Genomic DNA, 17,692 nt, shown 5'->3' with positions numbered 1-17,692 from the left:
CTCCCTGCTCCTCCTCCTGGTACTGGGCCTACTTCTGCTGCTTGGTGGACTAAACTGAAAGATGATGCCCACTATGAGCAGCAGTTTAGCCCCAAGCAGGAAGAGCCAGCTTTACTGATTTACTTACAAGAGAAAAATAAATAGTTTCAGTGACTTGACCCATTGAGTTGCATCCCTGGTGAGGTGATGTAACCTCACAATTTCACCCCATTAGCTCCTCCTGCCTCCCCACTTCTCTTGTTGCATCTTGCTTTAAATTAGAGTTTAAATTCCTTGGAGCAAGGCTTGTGTCTTCCTGAGTGCACAGCGCCCAGCACAATAGGGCCCAATCCTGAATGGATGCTGGGGACTACCACAGTCACATAACAGTAAAAATAAATACACCTCCCCCGATATAACGCGATCCTCAGGAGACAAAAAAACTCACCGTGTTATAGGTGAGACCGCATTATATCGAACTTGCCTTGCCCCCTTGTCCCTAATCACCCCCAGGACCTCATCCCCTGACTGCTCCGACCCCTATCCACACATCTTGCCCCCTGACAGGCACTCACAGGCAGCGGCGGAAAGCGGAGCAACGTAGCACCAGCCCGCTCCACTCTGCCATCTCTCAGCCACGGTGCTCTGCTTCCCGCTGCCAGTGAGTGTAAGGAGGTTGGGGGAAACGATGCCCTCCGCACTCACCTGCAGCAGGAAGTGGAGCGACGCAGCCCCAGCCTGCTCCGCTTTCATTGCCCCAGCCATGTCGCTGGGAGGGAAGAGGGGGTGTTGGGTTGGGGAAAGGTCCCACACTCACCTGCAGCAGGAAGTGGAGCGACTCAGCCCCAGCCTGCTCCGCTTTCATTGCCCCAGCCATGTCGCTGGGAGGGAAGAGGGGGTGTTGGGTTGGGGAAAGGTCCCACACTCACCTGCGGTGGGAAGCGGAGCGACGCTGCCCCAGCCTGCTCCGCTTTCATTGCCCCAGCCATGTCGCTGGGAGGGAAGAGGGGGTGTTGGGTTGGGGAAAGGTCCCACACTCACCTGCGGTGGAAAGCGGAGCCCTGCAGCTGGGAGCTGGCGGAATGGAGCGGGCTGGTGCCGGGCTGCTCCGCTTCTGCTGGTGAGTGCCGGGGGGATCCTTTCCCCAAGCCCCCTCCCCTGAGCAACACAGCTGGGGCTGGGCGAGGGAAGCAGAGTGGACTGCTCCCGGCACCCCTAATCTCCCAGGCCACTCTGGGACTGCAGGGCCCCCAAAATTTCCCCCCCACAGCTCCTGCCTCCTAGATCCTGGCTGGGGGAGAGCCACTGACTGCCCCCAAGATCCTTGGCCCCTTATCCAACCCCTCGGCCCCAGCCCAGCACCCTTAACACGCTGCTCAGAGCAGCATGTCAGAGCTTTACCGCGTTGTATGCGAACCCGTGTTATATCAGGTCGCGTTATATCGGGGTAGCAGTGTACATTTTAAAAAGCAGCTTACACAGGGATCACTTGTCCTCCTTTGAAATGCAGCCACCTGTGAGATGGGAGATGGCAGCTGTTTTTTAACCACACAACAAAGTAGCATACTAGTTTTGTGTGAGAAGTGGAGAAGAGTTCTATCTCCTTCAGTGTGAGGATAGATGGAAAGAAGAAAAAGTGGTGGATGCATTAAAAAGCTTTAGAGAGATTTTTCTTTGGAATTAAAAGGTCTTTTGAGGACTCATATTTCTTATGGTTCCCACTTTCAACGTCTGTAGATGCTGGAGTGGGATTGGGTGATTTATCCAGCATTAGAAACTAACACTTGACCCACCTGCCAATTGGCTGTAGTTACAGCTGAGAGCAGCATTCCTGATCCCAACTCAATTTGCCTAGACAACTGGTTTCTATTCTGCCAGTTCCAGTAACCCTTTGGCCTTGCTATGTTCCTTCTGCCCATTGCTGCATCCCTGGCAGAGGCTCAGGAAGTGTCAGCAGACCCATGAGTAACTGGCAAGATCTCACCTGTCTCCCAGTCCAGGGCAGCACGACAGCTGATGGAGAGGACCCAGTCACACAGTATGGAGGCCCGACTGGATGCCATGAAGGAACTGGCTAAATTGTCTGCAGATGTGACTTTTGCCACAGAGTTCATCAACATGGAGGGCATCACAGTGCTGACACGGCTGGTGGAAAGTGGCACCAAGCTTCTGTCCCAGTAAGTGTTCCTTTACTCCGGACTCTTGGAGCAGGGACTGGTTCGGGGGAGGAAGCTGGGGGTGCCGCAGCAACTGCCTTGGTTCCAGCAGGGATTAGAATTTTTTTAAAACATTTGTTTACTGTTACAATGTTAAACTCAGGGTTTTATGACAGGTTATCTCTGGCAACTGCCAATATAACAATCACCATGAAAGACATTTATTAAACACACAGAAAAGAGGAGAAACAGTTATAACTGTTGAAACTTAAAATATCGGGGGGAAACTTAATTTTAACAGTCACCCTCATTCCCTTCCACTTAAGTTCTCGAGTCTTTTAGAAATCTTGCTCATGCATCTTTAGATGGTTTTAAAAGATAGTGTTAAATGTTCTTGCTGGGGAAAAGTCAGCAGTATATGGTCTCGAGTTGCTGAAATTGGATCCCATTCCTTTTAAGACCAAATAAGACAATCTGGCGCAAAATGGAAAAGACAGGAATAGCAAAAAATAAGACAGAGTTTCTGTCTTGAAGTTTGTGTTTTCCTTGCAGTCTGGCTGCTCAGAAATTACAGGTACAGCGTGCACATGCCCCCGTTAACCACTCAGAAACCTGGCAGACTTTTTCCAGAGTGTATTGGCATAGTTCATAGCTGCTTCTCAGGGTACAACCAAATTGCAAAAGGTGGAATTGTTGTGGCTGACTATGCCAGACTCTTATTAGGCAGAAGATCCTGTCCAAGGTAGAACAGCTTGTCAGGTTGTGTTGGAGAGATGGGAAGCCTTACACTGGTATTTGTCCTCTTGGATCTTGCTGGAGCAGCTTTGCCAGGGTGCCTCTTTTAAGTAGAAACGTGGGACCCAGTCAGTGCAGAGGGTTATTTACAGGGACATGGATGGTGCATGTCACTTAATACTAATAATGCTTAGCATGCATAGCACTTCATATGATAGACCATATCACTTGAGCAAGGCCTGGGAGCACTGTAGAAGCCAGTGCAGTGTCTTAGGGATAACTCTGTATCTTGACACACAGGAGACCTAGCTGTGAGAGCTGAGGCTCGAGGCATTGCAGAGGCAGAGCAGTGGAATATCTTGCCTCTTAGTAATGAACCCTCTGACCAGTTAAGGGGCTGTGTGGAGCAGATGCTTTGGCTGGAAGACTGGGGGTGGGGTGAATCCTGTGAAGCCACAGCGTTTGCTGAGTGGCTTGTGTCTTCTGCCCAGGCTGGTTTTTGTATCTCCTGTAATCACACTCCCCTTTGACCTCTCAGTTACAGCGAGATGCTGGCGTTCACCTTGACTGCCTTCCTGGAGCTCATGGACCATGGCATTGTCTCCTGGGACATGGTTTCAATAACCTTCATCAAACAGGTGTGGCTCGAGGAAAAGGGGGAGGGGTGCTGTGTGGAGCAGCAGAGGTGTGGCATAAGGGGGAGGAGAGTTGCATATGGTAGTGGGAGGAGTGAAAAAGGGAACGTGTGGCACACATATGACATAGGAGGAGGGGGAGAATGGGGAAGGTGTGCCATGAGCGGGACGGAGATATGGCGTGGCCTGTGGGGAGAACAGGACATGATACTGTGGGGGAAGTGGGTGTAGTGTGGCATGGGGTAGGGAAGGAGACATGATGTGGAGGAAGGCCTGGCGTAGAGTGGTGAAGTAGGGCATGTGATACACACACATGGTGCAGGTATGGCATGGAAGAAGTGAGAAAGGAACAGCTTAACTCCAAACATTTTCCCAGTGGATTTTCTGCTGGAGGCTTGTCTGTGTTGCAGTCTGTGTCTGGAGTTAGCAGAGGAGGTGGAAAGCTTTCCTGCTGACTATTCAGACCGCACCTGCAGCTCTAGCACAGCCCACCCCCTGCAGTGTCATTGTTGCTAGCAGGGAGTGTTATGAACACCCTGCTGACCTGAATTCTGGCTGGGTTCTACTCCGTTCAGGAAATGGGTCTCTGTTCATGGTGGTTCCTGTAGATTCATGTTTGGTGATTGCAGCGCTTGGCTCCTGCTCACCTGGGCAGACAGGACACAGCAGCAACCACCAGTGTTATAGATGTCTGGGTTCTGCTTCTGTCTGAGCTCTGCTACACTAGATCACTTTTGGAGGAAGGGTTGGGATCAGAGTGGTGGGCAGGCACAGGGGGCAGGGATCAGATTATAGCCTGTGTATTCACAGAATATCAGGGTTGGAAGGGACCTTAGGAGGTCATCTAGTCCAACCCCTGGCTCAAAGCAGGACCAATTCCCAACTAAATCATCCCAACCAGAGCTTTGTCAAGCCTGAACTTAAAAACCTCTAAGGAAGGAGATTCCACCACCTCCCTAGGTAACCCATTCCAGTGCTTCACCACCCTCCTATTGAAAAAGTTTTTCCTAATATCCAACCTAAATCTCCCCCACTGCAACTTGAGACCATTACTCCTTGTTCTGTCATCAGGTACCACTGAGAACAGTCTAGATCCATCCTCTTTGGAACCCCCTTTCAGGTAGTTGAAAGCAGCTATCAAATCCCCCCCCATTCTTCTCTTCTGCAGACTAAATAATTCCAGTTCCCTCAGCCTCTCCTCATAAGTCATGTGCTCCAGCCCCCTAATCATTTTTGTTGCCCTCCGCTGGACTCTTTCCAATTTTTCCACATCCTTCTTGTAGTGTGAGGCCCAAAACTGGACACAGTACTCCAGATGAGGCCTCACCAGTGTTGAATAGTGGGGAATGATCACGTCCCTCAATCTGCTGGCAATGCCCATACTTATACAGCCCAAAATGCCGTTAGCTTTCTTGGCAACAAGGGCACATTGTTGACTCCTATCCAATTTCTTGTCCACTGTAACCCGTAGGTCCTTTTCTGCAGAACTGCTTCCTAGCCATTCAGTCCCTAGTCTGTAACAGTGAATGAGATTTTTCCATCCTAAGTGCAGGACTCTGCACTTGTCCTTGTTGAACCTCATCAGGTTTCTTTTGGCTCAGTCCTCTAATTTGTCTAGCTCCCTCTGTATCCTATCCCTACCCTCCAGTGTATCTACCACTCCTCCAAGTTTAGTGTCATCTGCAAACTTGCTGAGAGTGCAGTCCACACCATCCTCCAGATCATTAATGAAGATATTGAACAAAACCGGCCCCAGGACCGACCATTGGGGTACTCCGCTTGGGGAATCATCCATAGAATTGTGCTTCAGAATCTCAGCTTTCAATTAAAAATAAAACTGAGTTTCTAGCCCTTGTTATTGCAGAGAAAACACGACTCTAGTATAGGTACTGCAGTGCTGTCTTTCTGATTCTGGGGACAGTTTGAAACAACTCCATAAGATACAAGAACAGAAGAACGGCTATACTGGGTCAGACCAATGGTCCATCTACCCCAGTATCCTGTCTTCCAACAGTGGCTAGTGCCAGATGCTTTAACAGGAATGAACAGAACAGGGCAATTTATCGAGTGATCCATCCCCTGTGTCCCGTCCCAGTGTCTGGCAGTCCAAGGCTTAGGGACATCCAGAGCATGGGGTTGCATCCCTGACAATCTTGGCTAATAGCCATTAGTGGACCTATCCTCCTTGAATGTATCTAATTCCTTTTTGAACCGAGTTATATTTTAGTCTTCACAACTTCCCCTGACAACGAGTTCCACAGGTTGACTGTCCATTGTGTGAAGAGGTACTCCTTTTGTTGGTTTTTAAACCTGCTATCTATTAATTTCTTTGACCCCTGGTTTTTGTGCTATGTGAAGGAGTAAATAACACTTACCTAATCATTATCTCCACACCATTCATGATTTTATAGACCTCTATCATATCCTTCCTCAGTCATCTCTTTTCCAAGATGAACAGTCAGTCTTTTTAATCTCTGCTCATATTGAAGCTGTTCCATACCCCTAATCATTTTTCCTGCCCTTTTCTGTACCTTTTCCAATTGTAATATATCTTTTTTGAGATGGGGCAACCAGAACAGCACTTAGTATTCAAAGTGTGGGCCTACTGTAGATTTATATAGTGGCATTATTATGTTTTCTGTCGTCTTATCTATCCTCCATCCTGTTAGCTTTTTTGACTGCCTCTGCACATTGAGCAGATATTTTCAGAGAACTATCCACAATGCCTTGAAGATCTCATTCTTGAGTGGTAACAGCTAATTTGACCCCATTGTTTTGTATGTATAGTTGGAATTTCCAATGTACATTACTTTGCATTTATAAACATTGAATTTCATCTTCCATTTTGTTGCCCGGTCACCCAGTTTTGTGAGATCTCTTTGTAACTCTTCACAGTCTGCTTTAGACTTACCTGTACTGAGTAATTTTGTCATCTGCAAAGTTTGCCACTTCACTTTTTACCCCTTTTCCCAGCTCATTTAGGAACATGTTGAACAGCACAGGTCCCAGTACAGATTCATGGGGGACCTTGCTATGTAGCTCTGTCCATTCTGAAAACTGACAATTTATTCCTACCCTTTGTGTCCTGTCTTTTAACCGGTTACTGATCTATGAGAGGACCTTCCCTCTTATCCCATGACTGCTTACTTTGCTTAAGAGCCTTTGGTGAGGGACCTTGTCAAAGGCTTCTGAAAGTCTAAGTACACTATATCGACTGGGTCATCCTTGTTAACGTTTGTTTGACTCCCTCTAATAGATTGGTGAGGCATGATTTCCCCTTACAAAAGCCATATTGAGTCCTCCCCAACAAATCATGTTCATCTGTATGTCTGATAATTCTGTTCTTTACTATAGTTTCAACCAGTTTGCCTAGTACTGAAGTTAGGTTTACTAGCCTCTAATTGCCAGGATGGAATATGGAGCTTTTTAAAAAAATCGGGATCACATTAGCCATCCTCCAGTCATCTAGTACAAAAGCTGATCTAAGGGATAGATTACATACCACAGTTAGTAGTTCTGCAATTTCTACTCCTGGGAAAATACTGCGCCAAAAAAATTAAAAATTCTATGTCAAAAAAATAAAAATTCTGCACATAATATTTTAAAATTCTGCAAATTTTATTTGTCAAAATAACACTAGATAATCATGCCAGTTTCAATTATTTTGGTAATTTTATTTCAAAATATCTGTCAGCAAGTATGTCTGTAACAATACAGACACACAAAAATTCCCCCAGGAGTAGAGAATTAAAGAAACCCCTATGACAACCCAGTTCCTATTTCTTTGCGCCCCGAGCCCAGCAGGGGTGGCCAAACACCTACAACTTGCCCCCCTGAGTCCAGCCATGGGGAGGCCCCCCAGCCAATAAACCTGAACCCCTTCCCCCCGCCCCCAGAACCCAGCTGTGGCCACCCCCAGCCCAGACATCTGCTCCCCCCCTTTGATCCCAGCCGTGGGCCCCCCCCAACACAGCCCCCCTACCAGCCGGGGATCCAGAGGGAGAAACAGCCTGCTGCTGGGTCCCAGGCTTATGTGGAGTTTCCTGCTGTCTCCTTCCCTCATGTGGAGAACTGCAGCTGCTAGGCAGGAACCCTCTAGCTTCTGTCCCCTGCCTCCTGCCCTCCCTCCTCCCCAGGGTCTTGTGTGTGAGAGCTGGGCTTTGCCGGCTCCAGCAGCCCCCAGTGGTGACCAGCAGTATTGCAGCCCATTTCTGTAGGGGAAAGTATCAGAGGGGTAGCCATGTTAGTCTGGATCTGTAAAAGCGGATGCATGAAGTGGGTATTCACCCATGAAGGTTCATGCTCCAGTACGTTTGTTAGTCTATACGGTGCCACAGAACTCTTTGCTGCTTTTGTGGGGGAAAAGAAATTATGGACAAAAAACCAATTTCTGTTAAATTCTGCATTTGCAGTGGCGCAGAATTCCCCTAGGAGTAAATAATTTCGTATTTAAGTTTCATCAGAGCTCTTGGTGAATACCATCTTATCCTAGTGATTTATTATTGTTTAATTCATCAATTTGTTGCAAAACCTCCTGTACTGACACATCAATCTGGGACAGTTCCTCAGATTTGTCACCTAAAAAACATGTCTCAGGTGTGGGAATCTCCTTCCAAATTCTCTGCAGTGAAGATCGATTCAAATAATTAATTTAGCTTCTCCACAATGGCCTTGTCTGTCCTGAGTGCTCCTTTAGCACCTGGATCATCCAGTGCCCCACTGATTGTTTGGCAGGCTTCCTGCTTCTGAGGTACTTAAAAAAAAATTGCAGTTAGTTTTTGGGGCATTTGGTAGTTGGGCCAAAATAGAATCTGAAGGCCACCTAATTATCCTTTTCCACTTGACTTACCAGAATGTGAACTATAGCTGTAGCCCAGCCCATTTTAAAAGTCAACATTAATTGTGTCACTGTTCACTATCCTAGCAGAAACAACCAGCTTATATGTGTCTCCCACAATCTCAAACTGCTCCTATGCTTCTCTAGGCGCTTAGATCTCCAGCTTCTACAATGTAGTTATTGGTTCTTGATACAAAATCCTACAGCATGCTGCCAATAAGGATTGTAGGGATGTCCGAATCTCTTATCTCTGTGTGGCAGGTACAACATGAGGCATGAATGAGACAGACTTATGCTAAGGAAGGTTAAGCAGGAGATGCCCAGGCCATGGCCTCTGAGAGTTGGGGTAGTGTCCTTCTCACAGTTGCAGCAGCTGGACCTTCTGGGATTGTGGTGCATGTCACATGCTCCATACTGAGCGGGTTTCTCCTGCTCTCATGCAGCTTCCAGGAACAGTGTGCCTCTTGCAGGCAGCTGGATGCAAGGTGAGGTGGCGCTGATTTTAAGAGCATGATGTAGTTGCTACACTTCCTTCTGGTGTTCTGAGGCCTGCCTCCTCTTCCAGCCTGCGTCAAAGCACTTTGGTATCAGGTTTGTCACATCACCTCTGTGGTGGGCATCTGGTGAGGTGCTGGTGTCTCTGGTTTTAGATTGCAGGATACGTGAGTCAGCCCCTGGTGGATGTCTCTATTCTTCAGCGATCCCTAGCCATCCTAGAGAGCATGGTGCTGAACAGCCAGACTCTGTACCAGAAGATAGCGGAGGAGATAACTGTGGGGCAGCTCATCTCTCACCTCCAGCTGTGAGTATCCAAGAATCCAGAGTGGAGAGATCTAAAACTAAACTGAGATTTGTAAAACTTTTTTAGATTATTTTATATTAAAATTCATAACAGTGCTATTTTAAATAGCATGACTGGTAGGGTGTCTTATCTGAATTTTAGAAATCTGCTAAAGGCAAAGAACAAGAAATAGGAAAATTATGGCACTAGTCCTGGAAATACTTGAGGACATGAGTAATTTCCCTCATGTGAATAGTCTCACTGATTTCAGTGGGATTAATAATGTTATTAATATGCATGTGCAGAATAGTTGGCAGGATTGGGGCCTAAAACTGTATTGTTAATCAAAGGTTTTCTTTTATAAATCCAAATGGCACAAAATCTTTGGTGCTGTAAAGCAAAATTACTTCAGTGTTGTCAATAACCTAGTCCCAGATTTGGACCTTAGCGTCCAAAATATGGGGGTTAGCATGAAAACCTCCAAGCTTAGTTACCAGCTTGGACCTGGTACTACTGCCACCACCCAAAAAATTAGAGTGTTTTGGGGCACTCTGGTCCCCCCAAAAACCTTCCCTGGGGACCCCAAGACCCAAATCCCTTGAGTCTTACAACAAAGGGAAATAAACCTTTTCCCTTCCCCCCCCTCCAGGTGTTCCTGGAGAGATACACAGAAGCAACCTCCGTGAATCTAAACAGAGGGAGTCCACCCTCTCTAATTTCAGTCCTGGAAACAAAAAGCACTTCCCTCTTCACCCAACTAGAGACATGTAAATACAAAAGAACATATAAATTCCTATCTGATCTTTGGTACTTACAACTGGGAAACAGAAGATTAGAAAGCAGGAAATAGAAATCCTCTCATAGCTGAGAGAGTATACAGGCAGGCAGAAAACAAAGAACAAAGGACTCACACACAAACTTCCCTCCACCCAGAGTTGAAAAAATCCTGTTTTCTGATTTGGTCCTCTGGTCAGGTGCTTCAGGTTACTTTTTTTTCAGGTGAAAGAGACATTAACCCTTAGCTATCTGTTTATGACACGCCCTCCAAATTGCAGACAGTGGGGAAGCTCACTGGCGGCGATTTTTTTCTAGAACTTTAAAATAAACAGATTAATACAACACATGCACCTTTACATATACCACTAACTATATAACTAACAGACTTTTACAATTTAAGAACACTTTTTAACTACTGGATTTTGGGAAACTTTTACGGGAGAGTGCATCAGCTACTTTGTTAGAAGCTTCTGAGATGTGCTGAATTTTAAAATTAAAATTTTGAAGAGCTAAGCTTTAACGAAGAAGTTTTTTGTTGTTCCCCTTGGCAGTATGAAGCCACTTTAGTGCAGCATGGTCAGTTTGTAGCTGGAACCGCCGTCCCCAAACATATGGGCGTAGCTTTTTCAGGGCATACACAATGGCATAGCATTTCTTTTTACTGACTGACCAGTGAGTTTTTCTTTTAGACAGTTTCTTGCTGAGAAACACGACAGGATGGAAGTTGTGATTTGTTGCTTCCTGCATGAGAACTGCTCCTATACCACGCTTAGATGCATCCGTGGTTACTAGGAATGGCTTGTTAAAATCCGGGGCCCTGAGCACAGGGTCAGACATGAGCGTTGCCTTAAGTTGGGTAAAGGCCTTTTGACACTTATTAGTTTACTTAACTGCATTTGGCTGGGTCTTTTTGGTCAGGTCGGTCAGTGGGGCAGCGATTTGGCTGTAGTGTGGTACAAATCGCCTGTAGTACCCGGCCAAGCCTAAGAAGGATTGGACCTGTTTCTTTGACCTTGGGACAGGCCACTTTTGGATAGCATCCACCTTGGCCTGTAGGGGGTTTATGGTTCCTCGACCCACCTGGTGCCCCAGGTAAGTTACTTTGTTTTGGCCTATTTGACACTTTTTGGCCTTAACAGTTAGTCCGGCCTGCCTGATGCGCTTAAAGACCTTTTTCAGGTGTAGTAGGTGTTCGGGCCAGGAGTCCGAAAAAATGGCCACATTATTGAGGTAGGCAACTGCATATTTTTTTAGTTCTGCTAGTAGACCATTTACCAGCCTTTGGAAGGTGGCGGGTGCATTTTGAAGGCCGAAAGGAAGGACATTAAATTCATACACCCCCACATGGGTGACGAATGCTGACCTTTTCTTGGCATGCTCATTTAGCGGTACTTGCCAGTACCCCTTGGTTAAGTTTATTGTAGAGATGAACTGGGCACGTTTTAACTTTTTTAATAGCTTATCGGTGCGTGGCATTGGATAGTTGTCTGGACGAGTTACCGCATTTAGCTTACGGTAGTTCACCCAAAAGCGTATTTCCCCATCTGGTTTGGGTACCAGAACCACTGGAGATGCCCATGCACTGGTAGATGAGCGGATTATACCCATCTGTAGCATGTTTGGGATTTTCCGTTCTATAGCAGCTTGGGCATGAGGAGACACCCGGTAGGGTGGGGTTCTGAGTGGGTGAGCATTACCTGTGTCAATGGAGCGGTATGCCCGTTCAGTTCGTCTTGGGGTGGCTGAGAACAATGGGGCGAAGCTAGTGCACAGCTCCTTGATTTGTCGCCGCTGCAGACGTTTCAGGGTGGTTGAGAGGTTCACCTCTTCCATGCCACCGTTTTTTTTCCCGTCGTAGTAGACACCGTCAGACCACTCAGCATCATTTCCCTGGACTGTAAACTGACAAACCTGTAAGTCTCTGGAATAGAAAGGCTTGAGAGAATTAACATGGTACACTCTAGGCTTTAGTGAGGAATTGGGAAATGCTATGAGGTAGTTCACAGTTCCCAGGCGCTTTTGGACCGTGAATGGCCCTTTAACCTCGTGACCATACACAAGTTCAAACGGTGAAAATCCTAAACTGGGATGTGGTACAGCCCTGTAGGCAAACAGCAACTGCTGCAACACTAGGTGCCAATTATTGGAGTATTCGTTGACGAATTTACGTATTATGGCCCCCAAAGTTCCATTAAACCTTTTTACCAGGCCATTGGTTTGATGGTGGTACGGGGTGGCAACCAAGTGGTTCACCCCATGCGTGTCCCACAGTTTTTGCATGGTCCCTGCCAGGAAATTAGATCCTGAATCAGTAAGGATGTCGGAGGGCCAACCTACCCTGGCAAAAATGTCTGTTAGGGCCAGGCACACAGTGTTAGCCCTGGTGTTGCCTAGAGCTACTGCTTCCGGCCATTGGGTAGCAAAGTCCACTAAAGTCCGTATGTACTGCTTTCCTCTGGGTGTTTTTTTTGGGAAAGGACCCAGAATATCCACAGCTACTCGCTGAAATGGGACCTTAATTATGGGGAGTGGCTGGAGAGGGGTCTTGACCTGGTCTTGGGGTTTTCCCACTCTTTGGCATACCTTACAAGACCGGACATACTTGGCAACGTCCTTGCCCATCCCTTCCCAGTGGAAGGACTTCCCCAACCGGTCCTTGGTTTTGTTCACCCCAGCATGGCCACTGGGATGATCATGGGCTAAGCTTAAGAGCTTCCCCCGGTACTTAGTTGGAACCACCAACTGTTTTTGCGGCTGCCATTCTTTCCGGTGTTCACCAGAAAGAATCTTCTTGTATAAAAGTCCTTGGTTTATAACAAACCGGGATCGATTAGAAGAGCTGAAAGGCGGTGGGGTGCTCCGTGCCGCTGCCCAAGCTTTCTGAAGGCTGTTATCTGCTTCCTGCTCAGTCTGGAACTGTTCCCTTGAGGCTGGGGTTACCAGTTCTTCCTCAGACTGTGGACTTGGGCTTGGTCCCTCTGGAAGCGATGTAGGTGATGGGGTTGTTTGTGTTGCTTGTGAACCGCTCTCCGCTGGTGCACCTGAGGGTATTTCAGGCTCTGGCTGAGCCTTTTGGGTATGGCTGTTTGTTGCTTCTGCCAGTTCTGGCTCGCTGGTGCCCTCTGGCGTTGAGTTTGAAGATGTGGTTGCACTTGCTGGTGCTGGTTGCTGTTCCAGTTCCGGGCCTGGGACTGGAGGTGCTGTGGCTGTTTCAGTGGTTGGCATGGTATCCGGGTCCACTACCTCTGTCTGGGCCTCTGGTAACACAGACGGGGTGTCTGTGGACGGCTCAGGAACAGGAATGGGTCTGGAAGCTTGCCTGGTTTGGCTACGTGTAACCATTCCCACTCTCTTGGTCCGCTTCACCTGGTTGGCCAAGTCTTCCCCCAGTAGCATGGGGATAGGATAATTGTCATAGACTGCAAAAGTCCACATTCCTGACCAGCCTTTGTACTGGACAGGCAGTTCAGCTGTAGGCAAGTCTACAGCTTGTGACATGAAGGGGTAAATTGTCACTTAGGCCTTTGGGTTGATTAATTTGGGGTCTACGAAGGATTGGTGGATAGCTGACACTTGTGCTCCCGTGTCTCTCCACGCAGTAACCTTCTTTCCGCCCACTCTCAAATTTTCCCTTCACTCCAAGGGTATTTGAGAGGCATCCGGGCCTGGGGATCTTTTGGGTGATGGTGGTGTAATGAACTGCACTCGGATGGCGTTCTTTGGACAGTTGGCCTTGATATGTCTCAGTTCATTACACTTAAAGCATCTTCCATCTGATGGGTCACTGGGCCGAGGTGAGTTACTGGAGACTGGTGAGGTGGAAGAATACTGTGTCTGTGGCTTTACTTGGGTTGTAGGTGGGGTTTTTGGCTGCCCTTGGTTGTAGGGTTTATGGTTGGTGTGCCCCCTGGGGTATTCGTTCCCCTTGATAGTAGCTTTCTTGCTTTCTGCCACTTTCATCCATCTGGCTTCAATCTCCCCCGCCTCAGCGAGATTTTTGGGTTTTCCATCTTGTATGTACCGTGTTATGTCCTCAGGAACACCATCCAAGAACTGCTCCATTTGTATGAGGAGGTGCAGTTCTTCCAAGGTTTTAACATTGTGTCCTGATATCCAGGCCTCATAATTTTTCCCAACGTAGTAGGCGTGTTTGGGAAATGACACATCTGGTTTCCACTCTTGGGTTCTGAAACGCCGACGGGCATGATCCGGGGTTATCCCCATTCTGTATCTGGCCTTGGTTTGAAAAAGTTTATAGTCGTTCATGTTCTCTTTAGGCATTTCAGCTGCCACCTCTGCTAAAGGTCCACTGAGCTGTGGCCTCAATTCTACCATGTACTGGTCTTCAGGGATGCTGTACCCAAGACAGGCTCTTTCAAAATTTTCCAAGAAGGCCTCGGTGTCATCACCTGCCTTGTAGGTGGGAAATTTCCTGTGCTGTGGAACAATAATTGGCGCAGGATTGTTAGAGTTGGCTGGAGCAGGTTGCTTAGCCTTTTCTAATTCCATGGCCTGTCGGTGGGTCTCCCTCTATTTTTCCAACTCTTGTTGGTGGGCTGCATTGTTGGCTTCTTCTTGTTTTTGTAGCCTTTCCATCTCTTGTTTGTGAGTTGCCTCGTCTCTGGCCATCTGTGTTCTGAGCAGTTCTATCTGTTTTTCCATTGCTTCGAGCTGTACTGCCTCTGGTTTTCGTGACATCTTGTTTTCTTGTGTTGGGGTGCCCTCCGGTGTTTATCTTCTGAACTGCAGGCTCTGTTGCCTCCTGGGGTCTGCCTAGCAACAGTGCCTTTTTCCCTTTCTTCCTTTAGCTAATTTTTTCAATGTAAAGTAAACCAGAAAAACCACTTTATTTGCATGTGTATAGTGCTGGTAATGACTCTCAATGGGAGTGCTATTGTCTGACAAAAGACCTGTTTGTCACAGCTTAATGGTTCCTTGCTTAATATGCAAGCCAAAAACTGCCAGAGAGAGCAGAAAAAAAATTCTCTCTGGTTCCCTTTTAAAACCAAACTGTTTCTCTCTGCTAAAAAGCCCCTAGCAGAGAAAAGAAAAATATAATATTCCTACTGGCTTCTGGATTCTATCTTTCCCAACGCTGCCACTCATGTCAATAACCTAGTCCCAGATTTGGACCTTAGCTTCCAAAATATGGGGGTTAACATGAAAACCTCCAAGCTTAGTTACCAGCTTGGACCTGGTACTGCTGCCACCACCCAAAAAATTAGAGTGTTTTGGGGCACTCTGGTCCCCACAAAAACCTTCCCTGGGGACCCCAAGACCCAAATCCCTTGAGTCTTACAACAAAGGGAAATAAACCTTTTCCCTTTCCCCCCTCCAGGTGTTCCTGGAGAGATACACAGAAGCAACCTCCGTGAATCTAAACAGAGGGAGTCCACCCTCTCTAATTTCAGTCCTGGAAACAAAAAGCACTTCCCTCTTCACCCAGAGGGAATGCAAAGTTAGGCTAGTAAATCTAACACCCACAGATCTTCCCCTGACTTCTTCCTCCCACCAATTCCCTGGTGAGCTGCAGACCCAATTTCCTGGAGTTCCTCACTAAAGAAAAACTCCAACAGGTCTTAAAAGAAAGAAAAATACATACAAATGGTCTCTCTGTATTAAGATGACAAATACAGGGTCAGTTGCTTAAAAGAAATATGAATAAACAGCCTTATTTAAAAAGAATACAATTTAAAGCGCTCCAGCAACTATAGACATGTAAATACAAAAGAACATATAAATTCCTATCTGATCTTTGGTACTTACAACTGGGAAACAGAAGATTAGAAAGCAGGAAATAGAAATCCCCTCATAGCTGAGAGAGTATACAGGCAGACAGAAAACAAAGAACAAAGGACTCACACACAAACTTCCCTCCACCCAGAGTTGAAAAAATCCTGTTTTCTGATTGGTCCTCTGGTCAGGTGCTTCAGGTTACTTTTTTTTCAGGTGAAAGAGACATTAACCCTTAGCTATCTGTTTATGACAAGTGTTACCAATGAAAAGTTGTTTAGTACTTCAGTACATTAACAAAGTTAAAACTTGTGAACGTTGTATATACAAACTTGCAAACATTGATATTAACATGAATATTTCATAATGTAACACATTCAGCTTTAATTACAATGCATGATCAAAAATCACAGGCCAGTTACCAAGGAGTCCTAATATTTGCATTCCCTGAGGATGCCCTCTGTGCTTTCAGAATTGCTTGAGGACAATCAACTTAACGTCTGACAAATGCACGGCTACCTTCTTGTTTTGTGATTGGCAGCTGCAAGGTGGTTGTTGCAAAATTGTTTAATCCCATTAAACCCACACCTGCAGCTGAATCCACGTGTGCTGAGCACCATGAGAGTCAGTGGGGGGTCCATGCATGTGCTGGGGTCTGCCCATGTGCATTGCATGCAGTATTGGGACCACAGCTGCTAATATGTTTTGGCATCTTTCGTCTCAAAACTTTTGAGAATAATTCTAGAATGCGTGTTACTGTGATTTTTCTTGCAAAGATCTGCTTAACTTAACCATACTGACTACATTTATTGTCACAAAGCTAATCACATGGCATCATATTTTCTTTCACCTCTGACTGTATTATTAGCGATCAGTCAGATATTCAGATACATGTGGATGACTGGAGCTATTGTGCCTGTCACACAAGTAAGCAGCTTCTCCCTCAGGAGTGACTATAGCATACACAATAGATGCATTGTGCACATTACATCTAAAGACATTTCAGCTCCTCTTGAATCACTTCATCCAGAAGATGTCCAGCCACTGCAAACCCTGAGGGAGGAGCATTGCCTAGTTAAAGCCCTTGAGCTTTTATTTGTGGATATTTGACAAATTGGAAGATGGTGCCTGTTTCCAATAGAGCTGGGTGAATAACTTACTTTGCAGTTCTGAAAAATATAAAAATACCAGGTTTGGGTCCAGTCAAATCCAAAAATTGTGAAAAAAAATTGGCAAATTGAAAAAAATCAGTTTCAGGTTGAACTAAAAAAGTCTTTTGACCAAAAATATTTTATTTGGGGCATTTTTAAGGGGATGTGGAGGTGACGGTGCATTCCTTTCTAACTCTTGACTCAGTGTTTGGGGCACGTAGCTTGGATGTGGGAGTCCCAGGTTCAGTTCCCTCCTCTACCTGAAATTTGAACATTGCAGGAGAGCACCCTAGCCACTGGGCTCTGGGATATTCTAGTCTGGGTCTCTCTCAGCCTTTCCTGTTCAAGCTATTCCATTGTGTAGCAATAAGAAAATAGTTTTTGGAGCAGGGAATGAATTTTATAGTCTTACATTAATGATGAGGTTTTTTACTTGTTTGCATAATTAGTTTGTGGCATTTGAGGTTTTTTCTCTTAAAAAGTTTCAGCCCTGAAATGAAGCATCTCTGATCTTTGTTGGTATATTTTGTTGTGAGAACATCACAAACTCAAATATGCCCTGACCATGAGTGCCCTGGCTGTCGGAAAACTTCAGATGACTGCATAACCGGGTGGTCAGGGCATTAATCTAGGATGCAGGAGACCAAGTTCAAGTCCATACTCCAATAACTATTTATACATAGTAGAATAGCTTCAATAGGAGAGAGGGAGACCCTCCCAGCACCTCAGACTATCCCCTAGTCCAGTGGCTAGGGTGTTCTCCTGTCCTGTGGGAGATCCAAGTTCAAATCTCTTCTCCACATCACACACAATGGGGAATTGAACCTTGGTCACTGTGACATGCCTGGGTATAAGTTAGACCATTGAGGAGCTGTGTGACTCCCTTCCCTGTAACCTGGGGTGCCTTA

The 17,692-nt window shown here is 46.4% G+C and overlaps 1 protein-coding gene across 6 annotated transcripts in view; it reads left to right on the top strand.

The window, feature by feature from the left end:
• Window positions 1–17,692, top strand: part of ELMO2 (engulfment and cell motility 2) — a 63,897-nt gene that overhangs the window by 18,087 nt on the left and 28,118 nt on the right. For 5 of the 6 annotated variants that reach the window (XM_050918994.1, XM_050918989.1, XM_050918991.1 and 2 more), the window contains exons 6-8: window positions 1,975–2,156; window positions 3,409–3,508; window positions 8,993–9,144. In XM_050918994.1, coding sequence (XP_050774951.1) covers window positions 1,975–2,156; window positions 3,409–3,508; window positions 8,993–9,144 — 434 coding nt within the window. Of the gene's footprint in view, window positions 1–1,974; window positions 2,157–3,408; window positions 3,509–8,992; window positions 9,145–17,692 lie in introns of those variants that run through there. The other variant, XM_050918995.1, reaches the window with a different exon arrangement.

This window comes from Gopherus flavomarginatus, chromosome 11, assembly GCF_025201925.1.
Source record: "Gopherus flavomarginatus isolate rGopFla2 chromosome 11, rGopFla2.mat.asm, whole genome shotgun sequence".
NCBI classification, from domain to species: domain Eukaryota; kingdom Metazoa; phylum Chordata; order Testudines; family Testudinidae; genus Gopherus; species Gopherus flavomarginatus.
Note: the sequence above shows the minus strand (reverse complement) of the source record. Positions and strands in the feature narration are given on the sequence as shown.